At 44.0% G+C, this 25,959-nt stretch overlaps 1 protein-coding gene across 3 annotated transcripts; it reads right to left on the bottom strand.

Annotated features, from left to right (window-relative positions):
* KCTD21 (potassium channel tetramerization domain containing 21) lies at nucleotides 1-25,853 on the bottom strand. 3 transcript variants are annotated; one of them, XM_036257607.1, is made up of 3 exons: nucleotides 25,786-25,804; nucleotides 7,543-7,600; nucleotides 1-2,937 (listed from the first exon to the last, which is right to left on the bottom strand). In XM_036257607.1, the coding sequence occupies exon 3, from the start codon at nucleotides 2,905-2,907 to the stop codon at nucleotides 2,125-2,127; it is 783 nt and encodes a 260-aa protein (XP_036113500.1). In that variant the 5' UTR covers nucleotides 2,908-2,937; nucleotides 7,543-7,600; nucleotides 25,786-25,804; the 3' UTR covers nucleotides 1-2,124. The 3 variants fall into 3 exon arrangements, with proteins under 3 accessions (XP_036113500.1, XP_036113498.1, XP_036113499.1); XM_036257605.1 differs by lacking the exon at nucleotides 7,543-7,600 and having other exon boundaries at nucleotides 25,786-25,853; XM_036257606.1 differs by lacking the exon at nucleotides 25,786-25,804 and having other exon boundaries at nucleotides 7,526-7,601.
* Between the last annotated feature and the right edge of the window lie 106 nt (nucleotides 25,854-25,959).

The following is a 25,959-nucleotide window of genomic DNA, read 5'->3' as shown; positions in this document are numbered from 1 at the left end:
TTATATATTACTGTTACACGCATTTCACAGATGAAAAAACAGAGGTGGCTCAGTGAGGTGAGTGACCTACATAAAGTCACACAGCACATTAGTGGCTTCACAGGTCCTGTGCTTTCTCTACAGTCAAGCTGCTTGAATTAAGAAGCACCAAAAAGATGAAGAAAAATTTTTATGGAGAGGAAAAAAGGGCAGTGGTAATTTATGAGCCATCTTCCCTAAACTGTTTTGTTGTGGTCATAGCTTCCATTTGAGTACCACTGGCCTGGTAGTCTGGGGCAGCTGTCAGAGACTCTTGGGTCCCATGGTAGGGGAAAGGGCCTGTATTACCTAAGGGATGTGGCATTGCCTATGGCCCAGTGTACAGCTCCCTACTCACAGAGCACATTATGGGAAGACCCTTCCTTGGCCTATCTCCTGTGGGCGTCTGTGCCACCAGGCTTTCCTGGCTTTGTCTGAGGGCCCCTAGACAGTGGGGAAGACTCAGACTCCCAAGGCCTTACTCACTCCAGGGATGAATCATAATGTGCAGTTTTGAAGCCTGCACTGCTCATCACCCCCTGGGAAGTAGTGTCTAGGGGTGTCTTGCCCTGGATCTCACCCCAAGGAAGTCCATGGTCTGGTTATGACCAGAAACAGTACTACAGGGGAAGGCCTCCTCATTCAGAGCACTGGCCCAGAGGTGGACACAGTCCAAGGGCAGTGTTATGGTCAAACCACTCTTGGGCCCCTCACTGCACACTGCTTTCTGAGACCCTGCTCTGCTTCATTTGGCAGCACTTCCAATGGGGCCGCAAATCTTCATCCTCCAATAAAAGATGGTCAAAGGGTGTCTAGAGTTGTGGCTGGTGAGGAAGGTGGTGAAATAGGGGTCACAAAGAGGACAAAGTCATACAAAATGGGGTTGACTTACAGGGGATGGAAGAGGGCCAACCAGATCTGAAGACAGATCCCAAAGGGGAATCCTAATATTTTCAGCATGAGTGTTTGGTCTCTTAAGGTGATTATTTTGAAAGAGAAAAAATATATTTGAGTGAGAAGAACCAGACCAGGAAATGGGAGTGGAAGGACAGATTTTTGGCTCATATAAGAACTGTCTAACAGCCAGTACTAGCCAATCATGGCCGGGGCTGCCTTAGGCATGATGAGCTTCCCCTCACTGGAGGTATGCAAGCAGGGATAGGTGATCGCTTGGAGGTACTGGGGAGAGGAACTCATCCCCAAATGTGCTGGGGTATGCTGGGAAAGGGAGGGCTAAGTGACAACCGAATTATTTTCCAACCCCGGGAGTCCATAATATATTTGTTTAAAATTGTTCCAATGATACCTCAAATTCTTGGGGAAAGGGTTACAAAAGTCAGGCAACAGGCCACAGTATGAGGTGCCTTTCATTGCACTGGCTCCAGATTTTCAAGCCTTCAGAGGGACAGCTGCCCATTTCTGAAGCCAAAAATCCCCAAACACTTAGAGTTGATCCCGTCAAAAGTGATATCCTCATCTTCTGAACCCTGCTTGGATGCTCACTCCTCTATGCCATGCCACAGCTCCAATCTCTCCCCCAGTGGGGGACAATATAGCTTTGAGAACATACTGCTTTTCCAAGCCAGTCAAACATGGTCACCCTTGGGCAAACAAATCCAAGGTCTTGGCTGCTTCCTTGGGATGGAAGAGCAGGGGTAATGGGGATCTCTGGGTACAACTATCCTGGGAAGCTGAAGGGAACATCTTGTTCTCACCTCATCCCCTCCACCAGGGGCTCTTATTCAGATGGGTAAGTGAGGCACTGCCTAGTGGTATAGAGAGAGATGGAGTTCCATGCCAGAAATGCTGCTCTTTTGTAGCCAGAAAGTCTTCCTGTGGCCTCCTTTAGGATACATCAGCAGACTCTTCACTTGTCATAACAGACTGACCATCTCCAGCTCAAAATGGCAAGAAAAAAGGTGGCTCTGTTGAGAGGACACGTGGATTCCTACAGGTGGACTGTATCATGGGGGGAATCAAGTCCTGCTACATGATTAATACAGATTAGTAGAGTGCCCTGCCTCACACCACTGGTGAGATGCTTTTTAAGATCTTGGCTGACGTGGAGCTTCTTGGGAACCCCCCTCCAATGCAGCTGGGGTCCTTTTACCTGTACCGTATTAATCGAATAATCTTATTGTTCATAAAATCCAGAGCGTGTGGGTGAGAGGAATCAATGCAGAAGCCGTCACTTAGAGCGATTTTCAGCACCTCCTCCACGAAGACCTGGAAGCTATTGATCTGCTTGTTGGCTGGCACCACCCAGAGCCTCTTGAGGTTCTGCTTGGTGTACTCCTCCTCTGGGAGGCCCTCCACATTGGCCACCCAGTCCAGAGTCAGGTGGTTGGGGTCCTGCAAGTGGCTGGTGATGGATGAGAGATTGCCATTAGAGCAGTAAAAGAGCTTGGAGCCGAGGAGCTTGAGGAAGAGGCAGGAGGTGCTGAAGATGTTGGCTTTGAAGACCTCCATGCTGGAGGAGGAGAGGCTGTATATCTGGGGTGCCTCACGCACAGTGAAGTGGACTGTCTGCACATGCTGGTTCAGTGTGATGTTGAGCATGGCATTCTTCTCCGCCTTGGAGAGCTCCACCTCCTTCTCTTGCAGTGCCTCAATCAGGGGCTGCACCTGGTAGAAGTCAGCCTCCCTGCGGAGCAGGCCCATCTCCTGGAAGTCCTCAGGTAAGTCCAGGTGGGAGGTCCGCAGGAAGTTGAGGATGTAGCGGAACACTTTGCCATCACGGTCAATGAAGCAGTTGCCCTGGCTGTCCCTCTTGGTGGGCATCTTCCCGCTGAACATGGCACCTAGCATGGAATCGGGGAAGCTGGTCAAGGTTGCCAGTGAGGTTGTGTAGAGCTTTCCCCCAACATTTAGTGTGATAGGGTCGGACATGGCAGGAGGCTAGGGTGCTGGAGAGTAGTCCTAGAGAGGGAGAAAAATGAGAAATAACTATCACCCAACCATAGCTGGTGTCTTAGTCTGTGGAGCTGGTATATAGCAGAATAACACAGACTGGATGGCTTAGCAACATTTATTTCTCATAGTTCTGGAGGCTGGAAGTCCAAGAGGAAGGTGTGGGCAGATTTGGTGTCTGGTAGAGGCTGTCCTCCTGCTGTGTCCTCATGTGATCAAGAGGCAAGAGAGCTCTCTGGAGTCTCTTTTATAAGGGCACTAATCCTGTCATATATATTTTTTGACACAGACAATACCACCATCCATCTATCTTGTACAGATGAGGAAAACTGTCAGGATTCCTTTCCCATGCTCAGACAGGCAAAGGGCCATGCCAGGATTCAAACCCAGGTCTCTTTATATGAGAGAGAAAACTGTAAATGCTTACTAGTCAAAGGCTGGTACTCTAAGACTTAGAGTATTTAACAGATGCTCTGAGACTTATGCTCCAAGCCTAGTGCTCCTTCCGCTGTACCAATGTTGCCTTCTTATTTATTGATCTATCTCAAAAAACTTACAACCAGTGGCTGTGATTAGTGCCATTTCTATCTATCTGCCAGGCCCACAATGGTTCACTCAGCCCTTTGGACTCTAAATGCTATCCCTTTCTGTTTTGTTTTGTTTTATCCTCACCCGAGGACATTTTTCGATATTTTTGTTCAGATAGAGTGGGAGGGAGGGGGAGAGAGAGAAACATCGACGTGAAAGTGACACATCGAGTGGTTGCCACCCACACGACCCAACCAGGGCTGGGGACAAACTGCAACCAAGGTACGTGCCCTTAGCGGGAATTGAACCCGGGTCTCTCTGGACCGCAGGCCAACGCTCTAACCGCTGAGCCAAACAGGCCAGGGCGCTATCCCTTTCTGGACTCTCATCCTCCTGTAACAACTTGCCTTGCCACAAAGGTGCTTTTGGCTCCTGGTGCCTGCCCTTTCCTGTTGTGATAGCACCCAGCCTCCTTTGAAACTTTCTTGGAGGTCAGTGCAAATGTGGAGCCTGCCACTGAACATTCTTCCTGAAGGCTCTTTACCTAGTCTTTAACATAGCCTCCCTATCCGACTGATCTCACAGCCTCTAGCATGTCCTTCAACCTGAAATCTTGCATTCTAACCTTCTCTTTAAGGTTTTAGAAAGCAGGAAATGTACTTCTCTGCTTCCAATATGATATTTTCCCAAGAGCCAGCCTATGGGACAGATTCAGTAGTCTTTCCCTGATGCTGGGTGTAGGTGGCACAGAGAGGAAATGACCCCACTGCTAACCTTGAGAAGCACCCAGGCTAGTGGAGGAGACCAAGACGAGGCAGTGAGGGCGCAGTGCCAGGGGAGATGTACCAGGCACTCTGGGAGTAGGTGGGGAATGAATTCTTGGCACACTCACTATCCAGGTGGGTAATCAGAGGTCCGAGGAGGGACTTCCCCAATGTCACCCAGCCAGAGTACTTTTCACCACATGTCTGCCTTCTGAGGAGAGACCCCCTTATTCCAGGAGATAGAGACCCGCCGCCCTGAGGATGGAGGAGATGCTTGGTTGCCCTACCCAACTTTCTTGTGTGTGTGTGTGTGGGTGGGGGGGCATCTCCTCGTGATTGCATCCCTGTCTAATGGAGCACTTTGATACAGCAGGAAGGAATTAACCATCTGGAGTGTTGAAGAGAAACAAGCTGATGATGAAGTTATAAAATCAGCAGCAGCAGCCTGAAGCAGATGGGCTGTGAGGCAGTGGGGAGATCCAACTAAGGGGTGAGATGAGGAAGGGACACCTGCTGTGTGGAGACCTGCAGCTGGGGAACATGCTTGGTCTTGGAGCCGAGTCTGGCCAATTCTCTCCAGAAGGCCCAGGCAGGAGTCCTGGAATAGGCCACCCCCTTCCTCATTCCAGAACCTCCTTTTCTTTCTAGATAGTGATTTGCATACTCTAGTTTTCAGTCTCTCTTCTTGCTTTAAGGCCCCGGCTCTGTGAAGGGGCATCAGAGAGGCTGGGCTATCTTTCCTGACAGTTCTGTGGGCCACAGACCCCATATCACTAAGTTAGTGCTGAAGAGCTCAGAGCACTGGAGGTTAAGAGTCACAAGACATACCTAGGGGCCCTTGGGTGGGCACCCAAACTACTATTTTTCTTGCAAAAGCCGCAGAACACCTGCCTTCCTGTCCCCTACCTCCCCCTGCTGTGTGGCTCCTGGTCATCTGTGTAGCTGCATAGTCAGTAGGTTAGGGTGCTCTCTGTGGTACTTTACATTCCATACCCACGAGTCACAGTGCCCAGTCCTTTTCTGGACTCTCATCCTCCTGTAACAACTTCAAGTCCCTATTTTCTAGTGGCAGCACCACGGTATCCACCATCAAAAATGCTCACGCCCCAATGTGAAAGGAACAGTGACACATGGGGGCAGGAACTGGTACCTCTGGGGGGCTGAGGAGCTTCATGAGTATGGCAGAGGGTTTGTGGTCAGGTGAGGATAAACTAATATCACTGAGCTACAGCCCCAGTGTGTACCCAGCTGCCTCTTGGACATCTCCACTCGAATATACTACAGGCACCACAAGCCTAACACAGAATTCCTCTTTCCCCAAATCTGCTGTAAACTCTTCTTAGCCACCCAGGTGTCTGAGCCTGAGACCTGGGAGGCAGTCCTGACTGCTCATCACTTGATTCTGTCTTCTTGAACCCATCCCTATAGCAACTCCTGGAGCTCAGTCCTCATCCCCACTCCACCTACGTCCTCACTTGGCTCCCTGCCTTCTTTCTGTCCACCTTCCATTTTAGTCTTCAGACTGATCTTTCTGAAGCACTGCTGCCTTCCCAAAGCACTTTGCTCTTCCTCTGCCACTCCAGGCACCAGAGCAAACACCCTCCCACTGTCACCTGCCTTGCCTTTGCTCTCCTTACACCCACCTTCTCCACTTTCTCTGCTGTCAACCTTTAAGGCCCTGCCTCTCTGTAAGGCTGCCCCAAAATCTCCATTAGTTTATTAACTCTCCTCTTGGGGTTTCCAGGTCCTTGGACAGCCCTATTCATCAGTGCCCACCATTCCATCATGTTATGATCTGCTTTGCACATGGCCCTCCTTCCAGGCTTTTAAAAGATGCAGATCCATATGTAAAAAAAAGAACCTTAACCCATACCTTGCACCATATACAAACAATTCAGATAGTGGACCTAACTGTAAAAAAAATTTAAACTATGAAACTTCCAGGAGAAAATCTTTGTGATTTTGGGTTAGGCAAAGATTTCTTGGATAGGACCCAAAAGGCACAAACCATAAAAAAATGGACAAATTTGGTTTCATCCCAATGAAAACCTCTTTGAAAGACACTGTTAAGAAAATGAAAATAAGACAAAGACTGGGATAAAATATTTGGAAAACACATCTGATAAAGGACTCAACCAGAATATATAAAGAACTCTCAAAATGTAGTAAGAACAAAAGACAACCCGATTTGAAAAATGGTTAAAAGCTGAACAAACACTTCAACAAATAAGATACACAGATGATAAATACATGAAAAAATGCTTAATATCATTGGTTGTTAGGCACATGAAAATTAAAACCATTATTAGAGCCAGGCCAGTGTGGCTCAGTGTATTGAGCATTGTTCCATGGACTGAAAGGTCCCAGTTCGATTCCTGGTCAGGGCACATGCCCAAGTTGCAGGCTTAATCCCCAGTAGGGGGATGCAGGAGGCAGCTGATAGATGTTTCCCTCCTATCAATGTTTTTATTTTTTATTTTTTATCCTCACTGGAGGATGTTTTTCCATTTTTTGTTCAGATAGAGTGGGAGGGAGAGAGACATCGATGTGAAAGGGACACATCCAGTGGCTACCACCCACACCATCAACCAGGGCCGGGGACAAACTGCAACTCAGGTATGCACCCTCAGTGAGAACTGAACCCGGGTCTCTCTGGACCACAGGCCGACACTCTAACCGCTGAGCCAAACTGGCCAGGGCTTATCGATGTTTTTATCTCTCCCTTCCTCTCCTCTAAAAATTCAATAAAAAACATTTAAAACCACAATTAGATACTATTATATATCTATTAAAATGGCTCAAATAAAACAATACCAAATGCTTGTGAGTACACAGAGCAACAGAAGCCCTAAGACCTTGCTGGTGAGAATGCAAAATGGTACAACCACTGTGGGAAATAGTTTGGCATATAGCTCTCACATGACTCACCAATCCCATTCCTAGTTATTTATCCCAAAGAAATGAAAACATATATCCATGCAAAATCCTGTATGTGAATTATAACAACTTTATTCATAATTGTCCAACCTGGGAACAACTAAGATGTAAATCGATAAACAAATTGTGGCCCATCCATACAATGGAATATGACTCAGCAATATAAAGGAACTAACCCATCACAACATAGAAGAATCTCAAAAGCATTATGTCAAGTGAAAAAAGCCAGCCTCAAAAGGTTACGTGATGTATAGTTCTATTTATACATAACATCCTGGAAAAGGCAAAACTATAGAGACAAATTAGATCAGTGATTTCTAGGGGCTGGGTTGGGGAGAAGACTGGCTACGTAGTCACTATTACCATACCAGACTAAAGGGATTACCGCTTGGGATGTTCCACTCAAGAACGAGATGTGGTTGTTGTTAGGTAGTTTTATTTACCTGTAACAAGGAAAGGAGATGGGATTGAAGTTCAAAGCTCTGTCTCCCCATAGGGAAGCTTAGTCATTGCCTATATGTATTATTTGGTTAATTACATGTTGATTTCTTCTGTGCAGTTAGCTAAACTTATCCTGTTGGGTTAGGGTCAAGCTCCTCTGGTTACAGCTGCATCTGCAAAATACTGTGCTACATTTTAACATTGAGCAAGAACAGCATTTAGTAATAACTGCCCAGACCTTGATACCCTTGTCTTATCTAACAGCATGAGGGAATGTTTTGGAGTTATGTAAATAGGATATATATTGATGTGGTGGCCAAATGACTGTATAAAGATTATAAAAATTCATATAACTGTATACCCAAAAAGAGTGAATTTTACTTTATATAAATTATGCCTTAATAAACTTGAAAAAATGAAGACTGTGATTGTGTCATGAAATCCATACAGTGGGTTATGACCAGTTATATATGTATATTGTGAAACTTTTAGTTGTATGTGTGTGTGTGTGTGTGTGTATAAACTGGATTGTGATATAAAGTGTATCTGCATACTTTGGGTTGTGATAAAAATTATTTTTGAAAATGACTGCCTAGTTTGTGATCTTCTTGAGAGCAATGCCACATCTTATGTCTACATATTCACTGCCTAGCACACAGTAGGTGGCAGTAGCATTGTGATGGGGGGAGGGGGAGACAGCAGGAGGGAAGCCCTGAGGGAGGGGAGGAATGAACATTTACTGAGGGTTTTATTACATCCAAGGCCTTTACACTTATCAGCCCTTTAAATTCTCACAGCAGTCCTATAAAGTAAGCATCATTCTTCCTGTTGCAGATAGGAAACAGACACAGAAAGATTGGTGACTTGCTCAGGACAAACAGTTGTCTTTCCCTTGCACAGGCCACTAAGGGCTGTAACATCAACAAAAGGTTGTAATAGCTTTAACCAGTTTGAGAATCCCTGAAGCAGCCTTTTAAAATACTGCTCTGCAGCCCTGGCTGATGTGGCTTAGTTGGTGAGAGCATCATCCCATATGCTGAGAGGTTGTGGGTTCGAACTTTGGCCCCAGTCAGGGCATGTGTGGGAGGCAGCTGATGAATGTTTCTCACACGGATGTTTCTCTCTCTCTCTCTCTCTCCCTGCTAAAAATCAATGAAAATGTTCTTGGGTAAGGATTTTAAAAATAAATAATAGCCCAGCCGGTGTGGCTCAGTGGATTGAGCATCGTCCCATGGACTGAGAGGTCCCTGTTCGATTCCCAGTCAGGGCACATGCCAGGGTTTTGGGCTCAATCTCCAGTAGGGGGTGTGTAGGAGGCAGCCTATCGATGTTTCTATCTCATGTCAATGTTTCTATCTATCTCTCCCTTCCTCTCACTCTAAAAAAATCAATAAAAACATTGAAAAAAATAAGATATTGTTATGCAACTTGCTTGGCAAGTCAACAGCCCACCACTTGCTGAATACACACCTCCTGTCTTCACAATGTGAGGAACTTCACATAACACTTGCACTTTATTTTTATTCCTCACCCGAGGATACTTTTCTATTTATCATCAGATAGAGTGGGAGGGAGGGAGGCAGAGAGAGAGAGAGAGAGAGAAACGTTGATAGAGCCACATCAACTGGTCGCTTCCTGCATGACCCAACCAGGGCCAGGGACGAACTGCAACCAAGGTATGTGCCCTTGACCAGAATCAAACACACGACTCATTGGTCCCCAGGCTGATGCTTAACCACTGAGCCAAACTGGCCAGGGCAGCACTTTATTTATTTTTTTATCCTTACCTGAGGATATTTTTACATTTATCTTCAGATAGAGCAGGAGGAAGAGAGAGAAAGAAACATTGATGTGAGACACATCAACTAGTGGCCATCCACATGACCCCAACCGGGGCTGGAGACGAACTGCAACCAAGGTACATGACCTTAGCGGGAACCGAACCCGGAACTCTCTGGTCCGTGGGCTGACGCTCTAACCGCTGACCCAAACCAGCCAGGGCTATTTTTAATAAAAATATATAGAAAAGTAAAGAATGGTAGTATTGCCCTGGCCGGTTTGGCTCAGCGGTTAGAGCGTCGACCTGCGGTCCTGAGAGACCCAGGTTCGGTTCCCGCTAAGGGCGCGTACCTCGGTTGCAGTTTGTCCCCGGCCCTGGTCGGTCGTGTGGGTGGCAGCCACTCGATGTGTTTCTTTCACATCGATGTTTCTCTCTTTCTCTGTTCCTCTCTCTCCCTCCCACTCTACCTGAACAAAAAAATGGGAAAATGTCCTCGGGTGAGGATAAAAAAAAAAAAAAAAAAGAATGGTAGTATTGTGCTGAATGCTTTACATGCATTTCCCTCATGCAATTGATGTCTTCACAAGCAACCTGTGAGACAGATACTATCATTTCCATTTTACAGATGAGGAAACTGAGACACAGAAAGGTTCATTCGGTGGAGAAGCTGGAATCTTAATCCAGGTCTGAGTGAATCCAATACCTCTGGTTGTTTCCCCTTCCCACTATGGGGCCCCAGTGCGAGAGATGCACACTCCCTTATTCTCTGTCTAGACCAGAATGGGGTAAGATCCTTTGACAGCTAAGTCCACACCAGCCTGGGGCTCTGTCCACTTATCTAAAGACATGGGGATGGGGTCCCAGGATGAGCCCAGAGCCCCTCCATAGCTGACATAGGGCAAGTCCACTGAGAGTCTAAACCCTTCTCTTGCAAAGGCAACTCATGATGGGTAATGACAAAGCAGTAAAACACAAAAAGCCAGGTTCATAAAAGCCAGATCAAAAAAGATACATGGAAATGCAAACTGATCTAGGAAGTAGGGGATAAAGAAATCCTACCACCGTGGCAGGTTTTGCTCAGCAGTTGGTGTCAGCCCGGGGGGGCCGAAGGGTCATGGGTTTGATTCCCCGTCAAGGGCACACACCTGGGTTGCTGGTTTGATCCCTGGCCCCGGTCGGAGTTGTTCAGGAGGAATCCAATTGATGTGTCTCTTTCACACTGATGTTCCTCTCCCCCTCCCTCCACTCTCTTAAAAAAAAAAATCAATGGAAAAATATTCCTGAGTGAGGATTAACAACCAAAAAAAGAAAGCCCTCCACTGTGTCTGAAAGAATAATTTTCTTAAGCAGGAGATTTTCCAACTCTGCCTCTCAACTTGAAAAGAACCAAGAAAAAGATCAGCCCCATCTACCCCTCTGAGAAAACCACTGATGTCAAACTAGGAAATTGTGCCATGCGGATCATAAGACCATCTGACCTGGCATGAGAGGCCAGGGGGCCTAGAGACTTGGAGTTGAGGCTGGAATTCTCCCCTTCCTGAGAGTGTCTGTGGTCCAAACCAGAGGGGATCTTAAAGCCCAGCCTGGTACCACATGAAGGGCAATTCTGGTCTAGGGCCTGAAAATCACCTGATGAAACTTCTAATTGTGACACAGAAAATAGAATACTTTTCTGTTGTTGTTGTTAATCCCAACCCGAGGATATTTTCTCATTGATTTTTAGATACAGTGGAAGGGAGGAAAGGGGGGAGGGGGAGGGAGAGAGAGAGAGAGAACATCGATGTGAGAGAGACCCTACGAGAGACACATCAATTGGTTGCCTCCCACATGACCCCAAATGGGGCTGGAGATCAAACCTACAACCCAGGTACATGCCCTCAATCTGGACTCGAATCCAAGATGCTTTGGTCTACCAGCCAGTGCTCTAACTGCTGAGCCAAACCAGCCAGGGCCAAAAAGAGAATTCTTTTTTTATCCTCACCCAAGGACATTTTTCCATTTTTGTTCAGATAGAGTAGGAGGGAGAGAGAGGAAGAGAGAGAGAGAGAGAGAGAGAGAGAGAGAGACATAGATGTGAAAGGGACGGCTGCCTCCCGCATGATCCCAACCAGGGCCAGGGACGAATCGCAACCAAGGTATGTGCCCTTGACTGGAATCGAACCCGCGACTCATTGGTCAGTGGGCCAACGTTCTAACTGCTGAGCCAAACTGGCCAGGGCCAAAAAGAGAATTCTTTAAGAGGATATGTCCTTTAAGAAAGGGCAGCAAGACATCATTCTAGAGAGTCCTACTTTAAAACTATGTCCTGGTCCCCATGGCCCCCATAAGCCTCATGAAGGGCACAGCTCATGCCGGAGGAGTACTTATCATGTACCATACCAGTATTATTATTATTGTTATTATTATTTTTATCCTGACCTGAGGATATTTTTCCCTTTATTTTTTAATATATATATTTTTATATTTTATATATTTTATTAATCTAGTTTTGTTACAGATGTTTCTCCTTTCCCCACAAGACACCCTTGATTTTCTTTTTGGATCGAGTAGGAGATAGGAAGGGAGGGAAGGGGAGAGAGAGGGAGAGAGAGGGAGAGAGAGAGAGACATCAATGTGAGAGAGGTATCAATTAGTTGCCTCCCACACAACCCCAACAGGGGCCAGGGATCGAACTTGAAACTGAGGTACATGCCCTTGATCAGAAATCAAACCCTGGTCCAAGGGCTGATGCTCTAACCTCTGAGCCAAAGTGGCCAGAGATACCATACCTATATTAGATGCATTATACATATTGACCAAATCCCAAATGAGGAGAGTATTATCTCTATTTTACAAATGGGAACCTGAGGCTCAGAGAAGTCTGCCATTTGTCTGCTTCCTATCTCTTACTGGGTGCCATCACACCTGCTACCTCAATTTGATTCTGACCTACATCAAGACTAGGGCACAGAGAATCAACATTTCCTGAGCACCTAGAACATGGCCCCGAGCTATATGAGATATTTTCCTGTAGGCTATTTCATTAAAATACCACACTGATGCTGTGAGGTACATATAATTATCATTCCAATTTTTAGGATTATAAAACTGAAGCAGAGTCATGAAGACAGCTGCTTAAGATCACACAGCTACAGGCAGCAGAACTAGAATTCTAAGTGAGGTCTTTCTCCAAAGCTTGTGCTGCCTCAGGTAACACAGGCTATGGCTTTTTATTAAGAAGCATAAATAGGATTTGAATAGAGACCTGTAATTCTTCTGAGAGTTGTTCTTCTAAAATTAATTATTGTTATATTAACCTAATCCAAGTCCCATTAGTATTTTTTAAAAGGTTTAAAACTGATTAAAATCTCAGTTTGGGCAAGTTGATGAGTGATAACCTGAAAGAATATTTGAAAGAGTAGTTACATTAGTGTAATATATTAAATTGGATTATAAAACAAACGGAAAAAAGAAGGAATTTTGTAGTACATGTTGAAAAGACTGGTTAGCAATTAAAAATAAATATACATATACATATACATATACATATACATATATATATATATATATATATATATATATATATATATCCTTACAACAATTCTGGGACCCTGGTAGGACATGTCACATTATCTATTTCACAAACTCAGAGGACGAATTCTTGGCGCAGGGCATTGTGTGCATTCTTGACCTCTGAGTCATGGCCTAAGGAAGGATTTGGGTTTGGACATGGCTCAGAGAACCAGTCCTCTGGAGGCAGCTTAGGGTCTCTTCTCTAATTTGGGTTTTGAGCAAGGGACTGAACCTAGCCACAGAGGTTCTAGCCAACAGCTTGCTCACTCATGGAGCCCAGAAAAAGACATGAGCTCTTTCTGTTCAATTTCCTACATTACTGTTCACTGAGCTTCCATAATGAAACTATTTTCTGTGCAATCTACTCCTTTTACACAGTGAGGACCAGTTGTTGTGACTATAATGATTCTATTAAGCAATGATTATCCATCCACCCATTATTTCTTAGCTGTGGAAATGATACCCCAGTAATGAGCACACATGACCCTGGATCTTGGTTTCTAAATGTTATCTCCTACAAAAAACAAACCAGAGCTTCCTCGAAAAAAACGGATGATTTCAGGACTTTGACAGGAAAAGTTCAAGGTAAGCCTAGAATATCTTTTGCCAGATAGCAAAGAAGCAATCAAAGATTGGTGAGGTCATGTCAAAGGAACAGAGGAGCTGACCTTGGCCTACACATCCCAGGTGGCCCAAAACCAGTGCACCCAGTAGACAGCTTCAGACTGCGTTGAAGCTCCACCACCCAACCATCTCCACAAGTGACACACTCAAGAGGCGGACTCTGCAGGCACCAGAGCTCCACTGAAGTAAGTACTGCTCTAGGGTGTGGGTCCCTGCACAGCTGATCCTGCATGGTGGTTGGTCCTTGCAGCTGATCGGCCTGAGGGTAAATCCCTCCCATTGACATACCAACAGAAATCAAGGCTCAACTATAAGAGGAGGGTGTACAAAGCTCACAGGGGCATGCACCTTGAGTGCCCAGCTTGTGTGATCGGAGAGGCTGTGCCACTGGACCTTACAGAGACACCTACTACATTAGGCCGCTCTACCCAGCCTGGGAGAGGTAGCAGCACTACCTAATACATAGAAATACATACAGGGAGGCTGCTAAAATGAGGAGACAAAGAAACATGTACCAAATGAGAGAACAGAACAAAACTCCAGAAAAAGAACTAAACAAAATGGAGACAGGCAATCTACTAGATGGCAGAGTTCAAAGCACTGGTTATAAAGAGGCTCAGTGAATTAAAGGGAAGAGTAGAGGAACTTAGTGAAAACTTCAACAAAGAGATAGGAAACATAAAAACTGAACTAGCAAACATAAAAAAAAGAACCAGTCAGAAATGAAGAATACATTAACTTAAATGAGGAATACATTACAGGAAACCAACAGTGGAGTAGATGAAGTAGAGGATCAAATTAGAGATCTGGACAATAAGGAAGCAGAACACACCCAATCAGAAAAAGAAAGCAGAATCTAAAAAAATTATGCTAGTATAAGGAGCCTCTGGGACAACTTCAAGGATACCAAAATTTACATCATATGGGTGCCAGGAGAAGAGATAGAGCAAGGAACTGAAACCCTATGTGAATAATGATGGGAAACTTACCTTAACAAGTCCAGAAAGTATTAAGGAAGATGAACCCAAAGAGGCCCACACCAAGACCTCATAATTAAAATGCAAAAGGTTAAAGACAGAGAGAATCTCAAAAGCAGCAAGAGAAAAACAGTTAGTTACAACAAGGGAGCTCTTATAGAACTGTCAGCAGATTTTTCAGTAGAAACTTTGAAGGCTAGAAGGGATTGGCAATAAATATTCTAGGTGATATAAAGCAAGGGCCTACAACAAAGATTACTCTACCCAGCACAGCTATCATTAAGAATTGAAGGACATAAAACAAACAAACAAACAAACAAACAAACAAAAAAAACAAGAAAGAAAAAAAAAGAATTGAAGGACAGATAAAGTTTCCCAGACAAGAAAAAGCTAAAAGGCTTTCATTACCACCAAACTAGTATTACATGAAATGTTAAAGGTTCTTTTTTAAGAAGAAGAAAAACAAAATGACAGGTAAAAAAGGAGAAGGGATTAAGAAGTGCAAATTGGTTGACACAGAATAATCATGGAGATGTAAAGTACAGCATAGGGAATATAGTCAATAATCTAATAACCATGTATGGTGTCAGATGAGTGCAAGGTTTATTGGGACGATCACTTAGTAAGTTACGTAATGTCTATTCACTAGAGTATACACCAGAAACTAACGTATGTCAACTATAATTGAAAAACAGCCCTGGCCGGTTTAGCTCAGCGGTTAGAGCATCGGCCTGTGGTCCCGAAAGACCAGGGTTTGGTTCCCGCTAAGGGCATGTACCTCGGTTGCAGTTTGTCCCCGGCCCTGGTTGGTCATGCAGGTGGCAACCACTCGATGTGTCCCTTTCACATCGATATTTCTCTCTCTCTCTCTCTCTCTCTCTCTCTCTCTCTCTTCCTCTCTCTCCCTCCCACTCTACCTGAACAAAAAAATGGAAAAAATGTCCTTGGGTGAGGATAAAAACAAACAAAGAAAGAAACAAACAGAATGATTAAAAAAACAAAACAAAATACAGGAATTCTTTAAAGTTCTTATCAAAAGAAAAAATATTTTGGTAACTATATGTGCTGATGGATGTTAACTAAATGTAAATGTATTGTGGTAATAATTTCTCAAAATATACATAGCTCAAATCATTATGTTATGCACCTAAAACTAATACGTTATATGTCAATTATATCTCAAGAGAAAAACAAAACAAATGAACACCGGAACTAGTATGAAGGGATTCTCACTGGCCAAATTTGAGATAGTCCAAGTACCAAAAAGATTAATGATGACAATAGGTTATAACACATTGAGCTCTTTAAAAAATCACAAGTCTGTGTTACTCCAAAAAGAAAAAAAAAGAGGGAAAGTAGTGGGAATGAGAAAGACACACACACATGTACATACACAGGAAAAGTTATTATACCAGCTAATGTAGTGAGAATGGCATAATTGGAAAATTACCATTTGCAACCCTCAGTATTGCAATTCAGCAAGGGTCATCAATGGATATGGAGTGAAAGATTATAACGGACATAAAATTCCAAGTCTCAAAGAATCACTCCACGGATTATTTATTAATTATGGGGGGGGGGGGGATTTACCCTTATATGGAGAGTTCAGGCTGTCATGACTTTAATCAATCAAATTTAGCATTCATAGATAGTAGGACCTTGATATCATATGCCTCCTGATATGATGCAATAAGTACTGTCTACAATAGTACCAGAAAAAAATCGAATCATTGACAAATTAATCCACATTTAGGTAGGTGAAAGGGCTCTATCTAGATCAGTTGAGTTGTTAAAGATATAACTAAATGCGATTCATTCAACTGAGAACCCAAGGCTCTTCAAGTAATTGTGACTAATAGCCTCCAGGCAAAAAGCTAGAGGGTAACCTAACCATTCCTGGGCTTGCAAATCTACCCAGGAAAGTAAGACTTGACAGTAGTGTTTAATGTGGGTCCTCCCACACTCATCCAAACCCAGTAGAGGGAGCCACAAACAGCAGAACACCAAAACCCACAGGGAAAATTTGGCAAGCTCCAAAACCAACTGAGATAGCCAAAATCATGAAACAAAGAGCAAATCCCAAATGAAAGAACAAGAGACCTCTACCAAAGATGAGATAAATGAAATGCAGTTAAGCAAGTTATCAGAGGTAGAATTCAGAGCCATGATCTTCAGGAAGCTCAACAACATGAGTAAGGACATCAACACCATGAGTGAAAACATAGAAACACTTAAAATCAACCAATTGGAAATGAAAAACCACCAAGAAGAAATGAAGAATGACAGAGCAGAAATAAAGAACACCTTGGAAGTGCCCTGGCCGGTTTGGCTCAGCGGTTAGAGCACTGGCCTGCAGTCCAGAGAAACCCGGGTTCGGTTACCGCTAAGGGCACATACCTCGGTTGCAGTTTGTCCCCGGCCCTGGTTGGGTCGTGCGGGTGGCAGCCACTCGATGTGTTCCTTTCACGTCGATGTTTTTCTCTCTCTCCCTCTCCCACTCTATCTAAACAAAAAATGGAAAAATGTCCTCGGGTGAGGATAAAAAAAGAAAAAAAAAGAGAACACCTTGGAAGGACTAAATAGCAGACTAGAGGAAGCTGAGGACTGGATCAGTGAATTAGAAGACAGAATAGAAAAAAATTTACCAATCAGAAAACCAAAAGAAAAAACAATTAAAAACCAGGAAGACAGCTTAAGGGAATTGTGGGACAACTGGAAACATAATAACATTTCCCGAAGAGGAAGAAAATGGGCAAGGGTTAGAGAATATATTTGAAGAAACAGTGACAGAAAACTTTCCTAATGTGGTGAAGGAAGAAGGTATTCAAGTTCAAGAAGCACAGAGAGCCCCAAGTAACAACCCAAACAGACCCACACCATGACACATAGTAATTAAAATGCCGAAAATTAAAGACAATGAGAGAATCCTAAAGGCAGCAAAAGATAAGCAACAGGTTGCCTACAAAGGAAACCCCCTAAGGCTCTCAGCTGACTTCTCACCAGAAACACTACAGGTCAGAAGGGAGTGGCATGAAGTAATCAAGGTCATGAAAAACAAGGATCTGAATCCAAGACTATTCTATACAGTAAGGCTATCATTCAAAAGAGAAGGTCAAATAAAGACCTTCCCAGACAAAAAAAAAGGCTAAGGGAATACATTAGCACCAAACCAGCACTGCAAGATATGCTAAAAGGACTGCTGTAATTAGTAGAAGAAAGAGGTAGAAAAACAGAACCACACTAAACAAAAATGGAAATAAATAAGTACATATCAATTATCACCTTAAATGTGAATGGTTTCAATGCTCCGGAAAAAAGACACAGAGTAGCTGGTTTGGCTCAGCGGTTAGCATGTCGTCCTGCAGTCCAGAGAGATTCAGGTTCAGCTCCCGCTAAGAGCATGTACCTCGGCTGCAGTTTGTCCCTGGCGCTGGTTGGTCATGTGGGTAGCAGCCACTTGATGTGTCCCTTTCACGTCAATGTCTGTCTCTCTGTCTCTCTCTCTCTGTCTCTGTCTCTCTCTCTCTCTCTCCCTCCCACTCTACCTGAACAAAATATGAAAAAATGAAAAAATGTCCTCGAGCGAGGATTGAAAAAAAAAAAAAAGACAGTAGCTGACTGGATAAGAAAGCATGACTCACATATATATTCTTTACAAGAGACCCACCTCACAACAAAAGAATCACATAGGTTGAAAGTGAAGGGATGGACAAAAAAAATCTTCCAAGGGGACTCTAGTACACTGCTGGTGGGAATGCAGACTGGTGCAGCCACTTGGGAAAACAATATGGTGTTACCTCAAAAAATTAAAAATTGAACTGCCATTTGACCCAGCGATCCCACTTCTAGGAATATACCCTAAGAAGCCTGAAACACCAATCAGAAAGAATATATGTACCCCCATGTTCATAGCAGCACTATTTACAATAGCTAAGATCTGGAAACAGCCCAAGTGTCCATCAGTAGACGAATGGATAAAAAAACAGTGGTACATATACACGATGGAGTACTATGCAGCTGTAAGAAAGAAAGATCTCTAGTCCTTTGAGATGACATGGAGGGACCTGGAGAGTATTATCCTAAGCGAAATAAGCCAAGCAGAGAAAAACAAATATCACATGATCTCACTTATTTGTGTAATATAATGAATATAACACTCTGACGAACAGGGTAGACCCAGGGAAGTAGTGTACAGACTGACAGTCCTCAGTTAGGAGGTTGGGGGAGAGAGAAACCACAGAACTTATATGCATGTAGGCATGAACAATGGACATGGACAACAGAGCTGGGGACAGGGCGGGGAGGGAGGAATAGGTGGATGTTAGTGGGGGGAAAAGGAGAAACATCTGTAAAAAAAAAAAAAGACACAGAGTAGCTGATTGGATGAGAAAGCATGACTCATATATATGTTGTTTACAAGAGAGCCAACTCACAACAAAAGACTCACATAGGTTTAAAGCAAAGGGATGGGAAAAAAATCTTCCAAGCAAACGGAAAGGAAAAAAAAGCTGGGGTAGCAATACTCATATCTGATAAAGTAGATTTCAAAATGAAGACCATAACTAGAGACAAAGAAGGCCACTACATAATATTGAAAGGATCTATCCAACAGGAAGATATAACCTGGGTAAACATATATGCACCCAGTATAGGAGCACCCAAATATATTAAAATTCTTCTGGAGGAATTCAAAGGAGAACTCAACAGCAATACAATCATAGCAGGGGACTTCAACACCCCGCTGACATCACTAGACAGATCCTCTAGACAAAAAATTAACAAGGAAACACAGACTAAATGAAGCACTAGGCCCAATGGATTTAATAGATATCTACAGAGAATGACACCCCAAAACTACAGAATTCACATTCTTCTCAAGTGCACATGGGACATTCTCAAAGATAGACCATCTGCTGGGACACAAACTAAGTCTCTACAAGTTCAAGAAGACTGAAATCATATCAAGCATCTTCTCAGATCACAATGGCATGAAACTAGAAATCAATTGCAACAACAACAGGCAGAGACATGTGAACACATGGAGGCTAAATAGCATGTTATTAAACAATGAGTGGGTGACCAAGGAGATCAAAGAAGAAATTGAAAACTTCCTGGAAACCAATGAAAATGAACACACAACGACACAAAACCTATGGGATGCAGCGAAAGCAGTTCTGAGAGGGAAGTTCATAGCACTACAGGTCTACCTCAAGAAACAAGAAAAATTTCTAATAGACTATCTAAGCTCACAACTTAAAGAACTAGAAAGCAAACAAAAAGAAAACCCCCAGCAAGTAGAAGGAAGGAAATAGTAAAGATAGAGCAGAAATAAATGACATAGAGACCAATTCCAAAACCAGAAAAGACACTACAAAGAAAGAAAACTACAGGCCAATATCACTGATTAACGTAGATGCCAAAATCCTGAACAAAATACTAGCCAATTGGATCCAGCAATACATCAAAATAATTATTCACCATGACCAAGTGGGATTCATCCCAGGGATGCAAGGCTGGTACAATATTCCCAAATCAATATATGTGATACACCACATAAACAGAATGAAAGAGAAAAACCACATGATCATATCAATAGATGCTGAAAAAGCATTAAACAAAATCCAGCACTCATTTCTGATAAAAACGCTCAGCAATGTGGGAATAGAGGGATTATATCTTGACATAATAAAGGCCACATATCAAAGACCTATAGCCAACATCATACTCAATGGGCAGAAACTAAAATCCTTTCTCTTAAGAACAAGAATTAGACAGGGATGCCCACTTTCACCACTCTTATTTAACATAGTACTGGAAGTCTTAGCCACAGCAATCAGACAGGAAGAAAAAAAGGATCCAAATTAGAAAGGAGGAAGTGAGACTGTCATTATTCACAGATGACATATTATACATAGAAAACCCTAAAGACTCCATCAAAAATCTACTAGACTTAGTAAATAAATTTGGCAAAGTAGCAGGATACAAAATTAATGTCAAGAAATCGACGGCATTCTTATACACCAATGATGAACTCACAGAAAGAGAATGTAAAAAAACAATCCCATTTACCAGTGCAGCAAAAAAATTAAGATACCTAGGAATACACTTAACCAAAGAAGTAAAGGACCTATTTGCAGAAAACTACAGGTCATTAAAAAAAGAAATAGAAGAAGATATAAAAAAGTGGAAGCACATACCTTGCTCATGGATTGGAAGAAGTAAGATCATTACAATGTCCATATTACCCAAAGCAATCTATAGATTCAATGCAATCCCCATCAAAATACCAATGACACATTTCCCAGAACTAGAACAAGTACTTCAAAAGTTCATATGGAACCAAAAAAGACCCCAAATAGCCACAGCAATCTTGAAAAAGAAGGACAAAGTAGATGGGATCACAGTGCCAAATATCAGGTTATACTACAAGGCTACTGTAATCAAAACAGCCTGGTACTGTTACAATAATAGGCATATGGACCAGTGGAACAGAACAGAGAACCTGGAAATTGACCCAAGACATTATGCTCAATTAATATTTGACAAAGGTGGCAAGAGCATAGAGTGGAGTAAAGACAACCTCTTTAATAAATGGTTTTGGGAAGCTACGTACAAAAAAATGAAACTAGACCATCAACTTACACCACACACAAGAATAAACTCAAAATGAATAAAAGACTTAAATGTGACTCATGAATCCATAAAAATCCTGGAAGAAAATGTAGGCAAGAAAATTTCAGACATCATACGCAGTAGAATTTTCACTGATACATCACCTAAGGCAACAGAAACAAAGGAGAAAATGAACACATGGGACTACATCAAATTCAAAAGCTTCTGCACAGCAAACGAAACAACCATCAAAGTGGAAAGGGAACCCACTGTATGGGAGAGCATAATTGCCAAATGATACATCAGATAAGGGGTTAACGTCCAAAACATATAGAGTGCTCATACAACTCAACAAAATGAAGAGAAAGAACCCAATTAAAAAATGGGTAGAGGAACTAAATAGACCTCTCCCTAAACAGGACATACAAATGGCTAAGAGACATATGAAGAAATGCTCAACATCACTAATCATCAGAGAGATGGAAATTAAAACAACAATGAGGTATCACCTTACACCTGTCAGAATGGCCGCCATCAACAAATCATCAAACAAGTGTTGGTGAGGGTGTGGAGAAAAGGGGACTCTAGTACACTGCTGGTAGGAATGCAGACTGGTGCAGCCACTATGGAAAACAATATGATGTTACCTCCAGAAATTAAAAATTGAACTTCCATTTGACCCAATGATCCCACTTCTAGGAATATACCCTAAGAAGCCTGAAACACCAATCAGAAAGAATATATATACCCCCATGTTCACAGCAGTACTATTTACGATAGCTAAGATCTGGAAACAGCCCAAGTGTCCATCAGTAGATGAATGGATAAAAAAGCTGTGGTACATATACACAATGGAGTACTATGCAGCTATAAGAAAGAAAGATCTCTAGTCCTTTGAGATGACATGGAGGGACCTGGAGAGTATTATCCTAAGCGAAACAAGCCAAGCAGAGAAAGACAAATATCACACGATCTCACTTATTTGTGGAATATAATGAACATAACAGTCTGAGGAACAGGGTAGACCCAGGGACGTGGAATTAGGGTTCAGACTGACAACCCTCAGAAGAGGGGGTGGAGGGAGAGGGAAGAGAGAAACCACAGAACTTATATGCATATATGCATAACTGATGGGTGTGGACAACAAAGCTGGGGACAGGGTTGGGGGGATGGGGAGGAGGGTGTCAATGGAGAAAAAAGGAGATACGTCTGTAACAAGAATAAAAAAAAAAAGAAAGAAATCCAAGTAACAAATCCTGTATCTGGGGCTATGGCCTCTGGGTTACAGGATGATGCCTTGGATACCCCTAGAAATCTAAAGAAAAAAAAAAAAAAGATATAACTAAATGCAACGTGTGAATCTTGACAGTATCTGATTTTTAAAAAGCAACATAAGAATTTTTTGGCAGTTGGAGAATTTGGAATATTGACTGTTTATTAGATAATATTGACTTGCCAATTTTTTAGGTATGATAATGGTATTATGGCTATTGTAGGAGAATATTTTAATTAGGAGTTACATGCTGAAGAATCAACTGTCAAGATGTCTTTAACTTTTAAATAGTTTAGCAAATAGTTTAGTGTGTGTATGTGTAAAAGCAAAATCAGCTAAGTGAGCTGGTGCATGTAGGTGAAAAGATATTCTTTAAACTTTTCTGTAGCCTTGAGCATTCTAAAAATACCTTTATTTTGAAAGAAGGGCGGGAGAGAAAAGAACACTTCTCCACAGGACTATAAATGTCAAGTTCCAGTCAGAGTGCTGGACCCCAGTGGATAGATTTGTTACTACTACTAAGAAGCACCCGCCCTGGCCAGTTTGGCTCAGCGGTTAGAGCGTCAGCCTGCGGTCCAGAGAGACCGGGTTCGGTTCCCGCTAGGGGCACGTACTTTGGTTGCAGTTTGTCCCCGGCCCTGGTTGGTCGTGTGGGTGGCAGCCACTCGATGTGTCCCTTCACGTCGATGTTTCTCTCTCTCTCCCCCTTCCTCTCTCTCCCTCCCACTCTATCTGTACAAAAAATGGAAAAATGTCCTCGGGTGAGGATTAAAAAAAAAAAAAAAAAAGAAGCACTTAAAATCCCTATGTGTTGCTGTGCTTAGGAGGATGAGGAAGCCAACCAAGGCTAAGATAAAATAGTACACAGAAGGGACAGATCACCCTCCCTAGACTGACTGTCCACAGAAACCACAACACTAGGCCTGCCTGCCTCTCTTCTGGGATCCAGGCTGTGAGAAGGTGGCTGTTCAGGCCTGTTTCCCCTTCCTCCTGAACCGAGTCTCTGCTACTACAGAAGGAAAGAAACTCCTGTCATGGCTCATGGAGAATGTTCACAAAAGAGGGTCACTTCTGGGCCTCACAAGTGTTGTGGATGGGCAGAAAGAATTGGAGGGGATTTGGGTGGGGGGGAGTACATGGGCTTTGACATCGCCTGGGCCTGTGTTTGAGTCAGACTCTGCCACTTAACTAGCTGTGTGGGCCTAGGCCAATTCCTGGATACACGATGTCACCATCATCATAACAACAGCAGCAGTAATAATGATGGCTGACTTTTACTGAGCAGTTATGACTGTGCTGGGCACTTTATGCATGTTGATCTCAGATGAAGTGGATATAGGCGCACCTCATTTTATTGTGCTTCACAGGTATTTGTGTGTTCTACAAATGGAAAGCAAGACCTTCCACCTGCAAAAAGATTATGACTTGCTTTATTGCAATACTGGCTTTATTGTGGTGGTCTGGAAATGAACCTGCAACATCTCTGTGGTATGCGCTCCCCGACTTGTAGTTCTCTCTGGGCTCTTTGTTATCATCCCTACTTTTTATTTTGGGAACACTCCTGAATTCTCAATTTTGAATCTAAGGTACAGGACAAGGCCCAGGTGACCATCTAGAAGTAAATTTAAGAACTCCCACTGTATAGGAGCTGGAGAGATCATGGTTGAGTAAATTTCAAGGATGAAAACGCCCAGAGTGAATAATGTGTCTCCCAGGACACCAGATGAGACTTCCCCACCTTAGCCCACCAGGATCAAGATTCTGGCTCACCGCCCTGGGGACTGCCATTCACCTTCTCTTCCTGGCCTCCCTACACCCAGCAGCTGTAGTTTTAGCTCTCTTTTGCCCAGTTCGTATCTCTAAGAAGCTCACAGGCTGCTCCATTATTCCCACAACCCACACTGTAGGGGGAAGGTGAACACATGGACCCCAGAGTGAGCTGTGCAGGATCCCATGAAATAGGAAAAGGTGGGCTACCTGACCTGGCAACCTGACTTACTCATTTGCACAGCAAACTATTCTCTCACCTGTTACAGGCTCCCGACAACCACCATCCCTCAACCTGTTCCAGAATTTCCCTTCATCCTCTCAGCGCACTCTCCCTTCATCCTCTCAGCGCACTCTCAGGCTTCATCTTGTGATTTTCTTTAGGCACAAGCACCCCATTTCAACCACTCTCTTCCTTATGTTAGGTTTTCCTGCTCCTAACAATTATAATTTACAAACAAAGGGCTTTTAACTCCATCTCCTCATTTCATCCTAACTATAACTACAGGCAAGTTGTCTTACAGGTTAGCATTCAGAAGAGTTGAGGAAGATGGTCCTGTCACAACCTGCAAAAGGCAAGACATCAAAACTTTTTTTTCTTCCCTACCCCACTTCAGACTAAACCGCTGCCTCCCTAGAGTGAAGGGGAAAAAGCAGGGTCTTGTCCTGCCAGTGTGGCTCAGTGGTTGAGTGTCAACCCATGCACCAAGAGGTCGCGGGTTCCATTCCTGGCCAGGACACATGCCCAGGTTGTGGGCTGGATCCCCAGTGGGGGGTATGCAGGAGGCGGCTGGTCGATGTTCTCTCTCATTCATGTTTCTCTCTCTCTCCTTCTCACTTCCTCTCTCTCCAGGGTCAATAAAGGGGGGGGGGGGGCAGGATCTTTGGGTAATAAGTCCTGGGTGGTTTTGGGCAAGTCACTTCATTTCCCTGAGCCTCAAGTTCCTCACCTGTAAACAGAAATGATGACTCCTTTACAGGGTGTGAGAGTTGAATAAGATCATGTGTGACTCACCGAGTTCAAGTGCTAGGCTCTTTATTTCTAGTCACAAGAAAATGAAGGCGTCTGTGCATCCACAGGTATTTGCCCATTCGGGCACCCCCTTGCCCAAACTATAGCTGGCACTGGGCTTTCCAGGGCTGGGAGGCATCCTTTTCATCCTTGTCTCAGCACCTTCTTCCCCAGTGCCTTTCAGCGCATTCCACCCAAACCAACCCAGGCTTGCTTCATCGGCATTCTCGGCACGCACTCTCCAGCCCTGGATTCTCCCTTCCAACCTCACGCGTGTTCCCCTTCTCACCTAGAGACTCCGCCCCTTCTTGTTCCACCCACCAAAGACTCCTCCCAACAGTCTCGACCCTCATCCCGGCTTTTCCTACCGTCGCCACCCATCCAGGCTCCTTCTACCAGCTCCGCCCCGTCGCCTCCATAGGCGCCCCCTCCCCTGCAGCCACAGGAGTTACCATCCCCATCGCACAGATGAGAATGGCGAGGCTATGGTAGGCGAGATGGTTTCTGACGGTAGGACAGGTGCCTGGGTGGACCCGCGCCCCCTCACCGGTTTTCCCTGAGCCCCGCGCCCCCGGCCGCGCCGCACCCACCTCCTGCCCTCGCTCTGCAGCCTCCCCTCCGCGGGCGGCCAGCGCAGCTTTGCGAGAGGGGCGGAGACCTGGAGCCCAGCCCAGGGGCGTGGCAGCCTGGGACGGCGCGCGGCGCTCCCGGACTTGTAGTTCTCTCTGGGCTCTTTGTGGTTGGGTGCGCGGAGAGCGAACCTC

This window comes from Molossus molossus, unplaced genomic scaffold (genome assembly GCF_014108415.1).
Source record: "Molossus molossus isolate mMolMol1 unplaced genomic scaffold, mMolMol1.p scaffold_m16_p_13, whole genome shotgun sequence".
NCBI classification, from domain to species: Eukaryota; Metazoa; Chordata; class Mammalia; order Chiroptera; family Molossidae; genus Molossus; species Molossus molossus.
This window is presented reverse-complemented; position numbering and strand designations above follow the sequence as displayed.

Coding starts and splice junctions, on each gene's coding strand:
- KCTD21 (XM_036257605.1), bottom strand. CDS start 2,907: ATGTCCGACCCTATCACACTAAATGTTGGGGGAAAGCTCTACACAACC.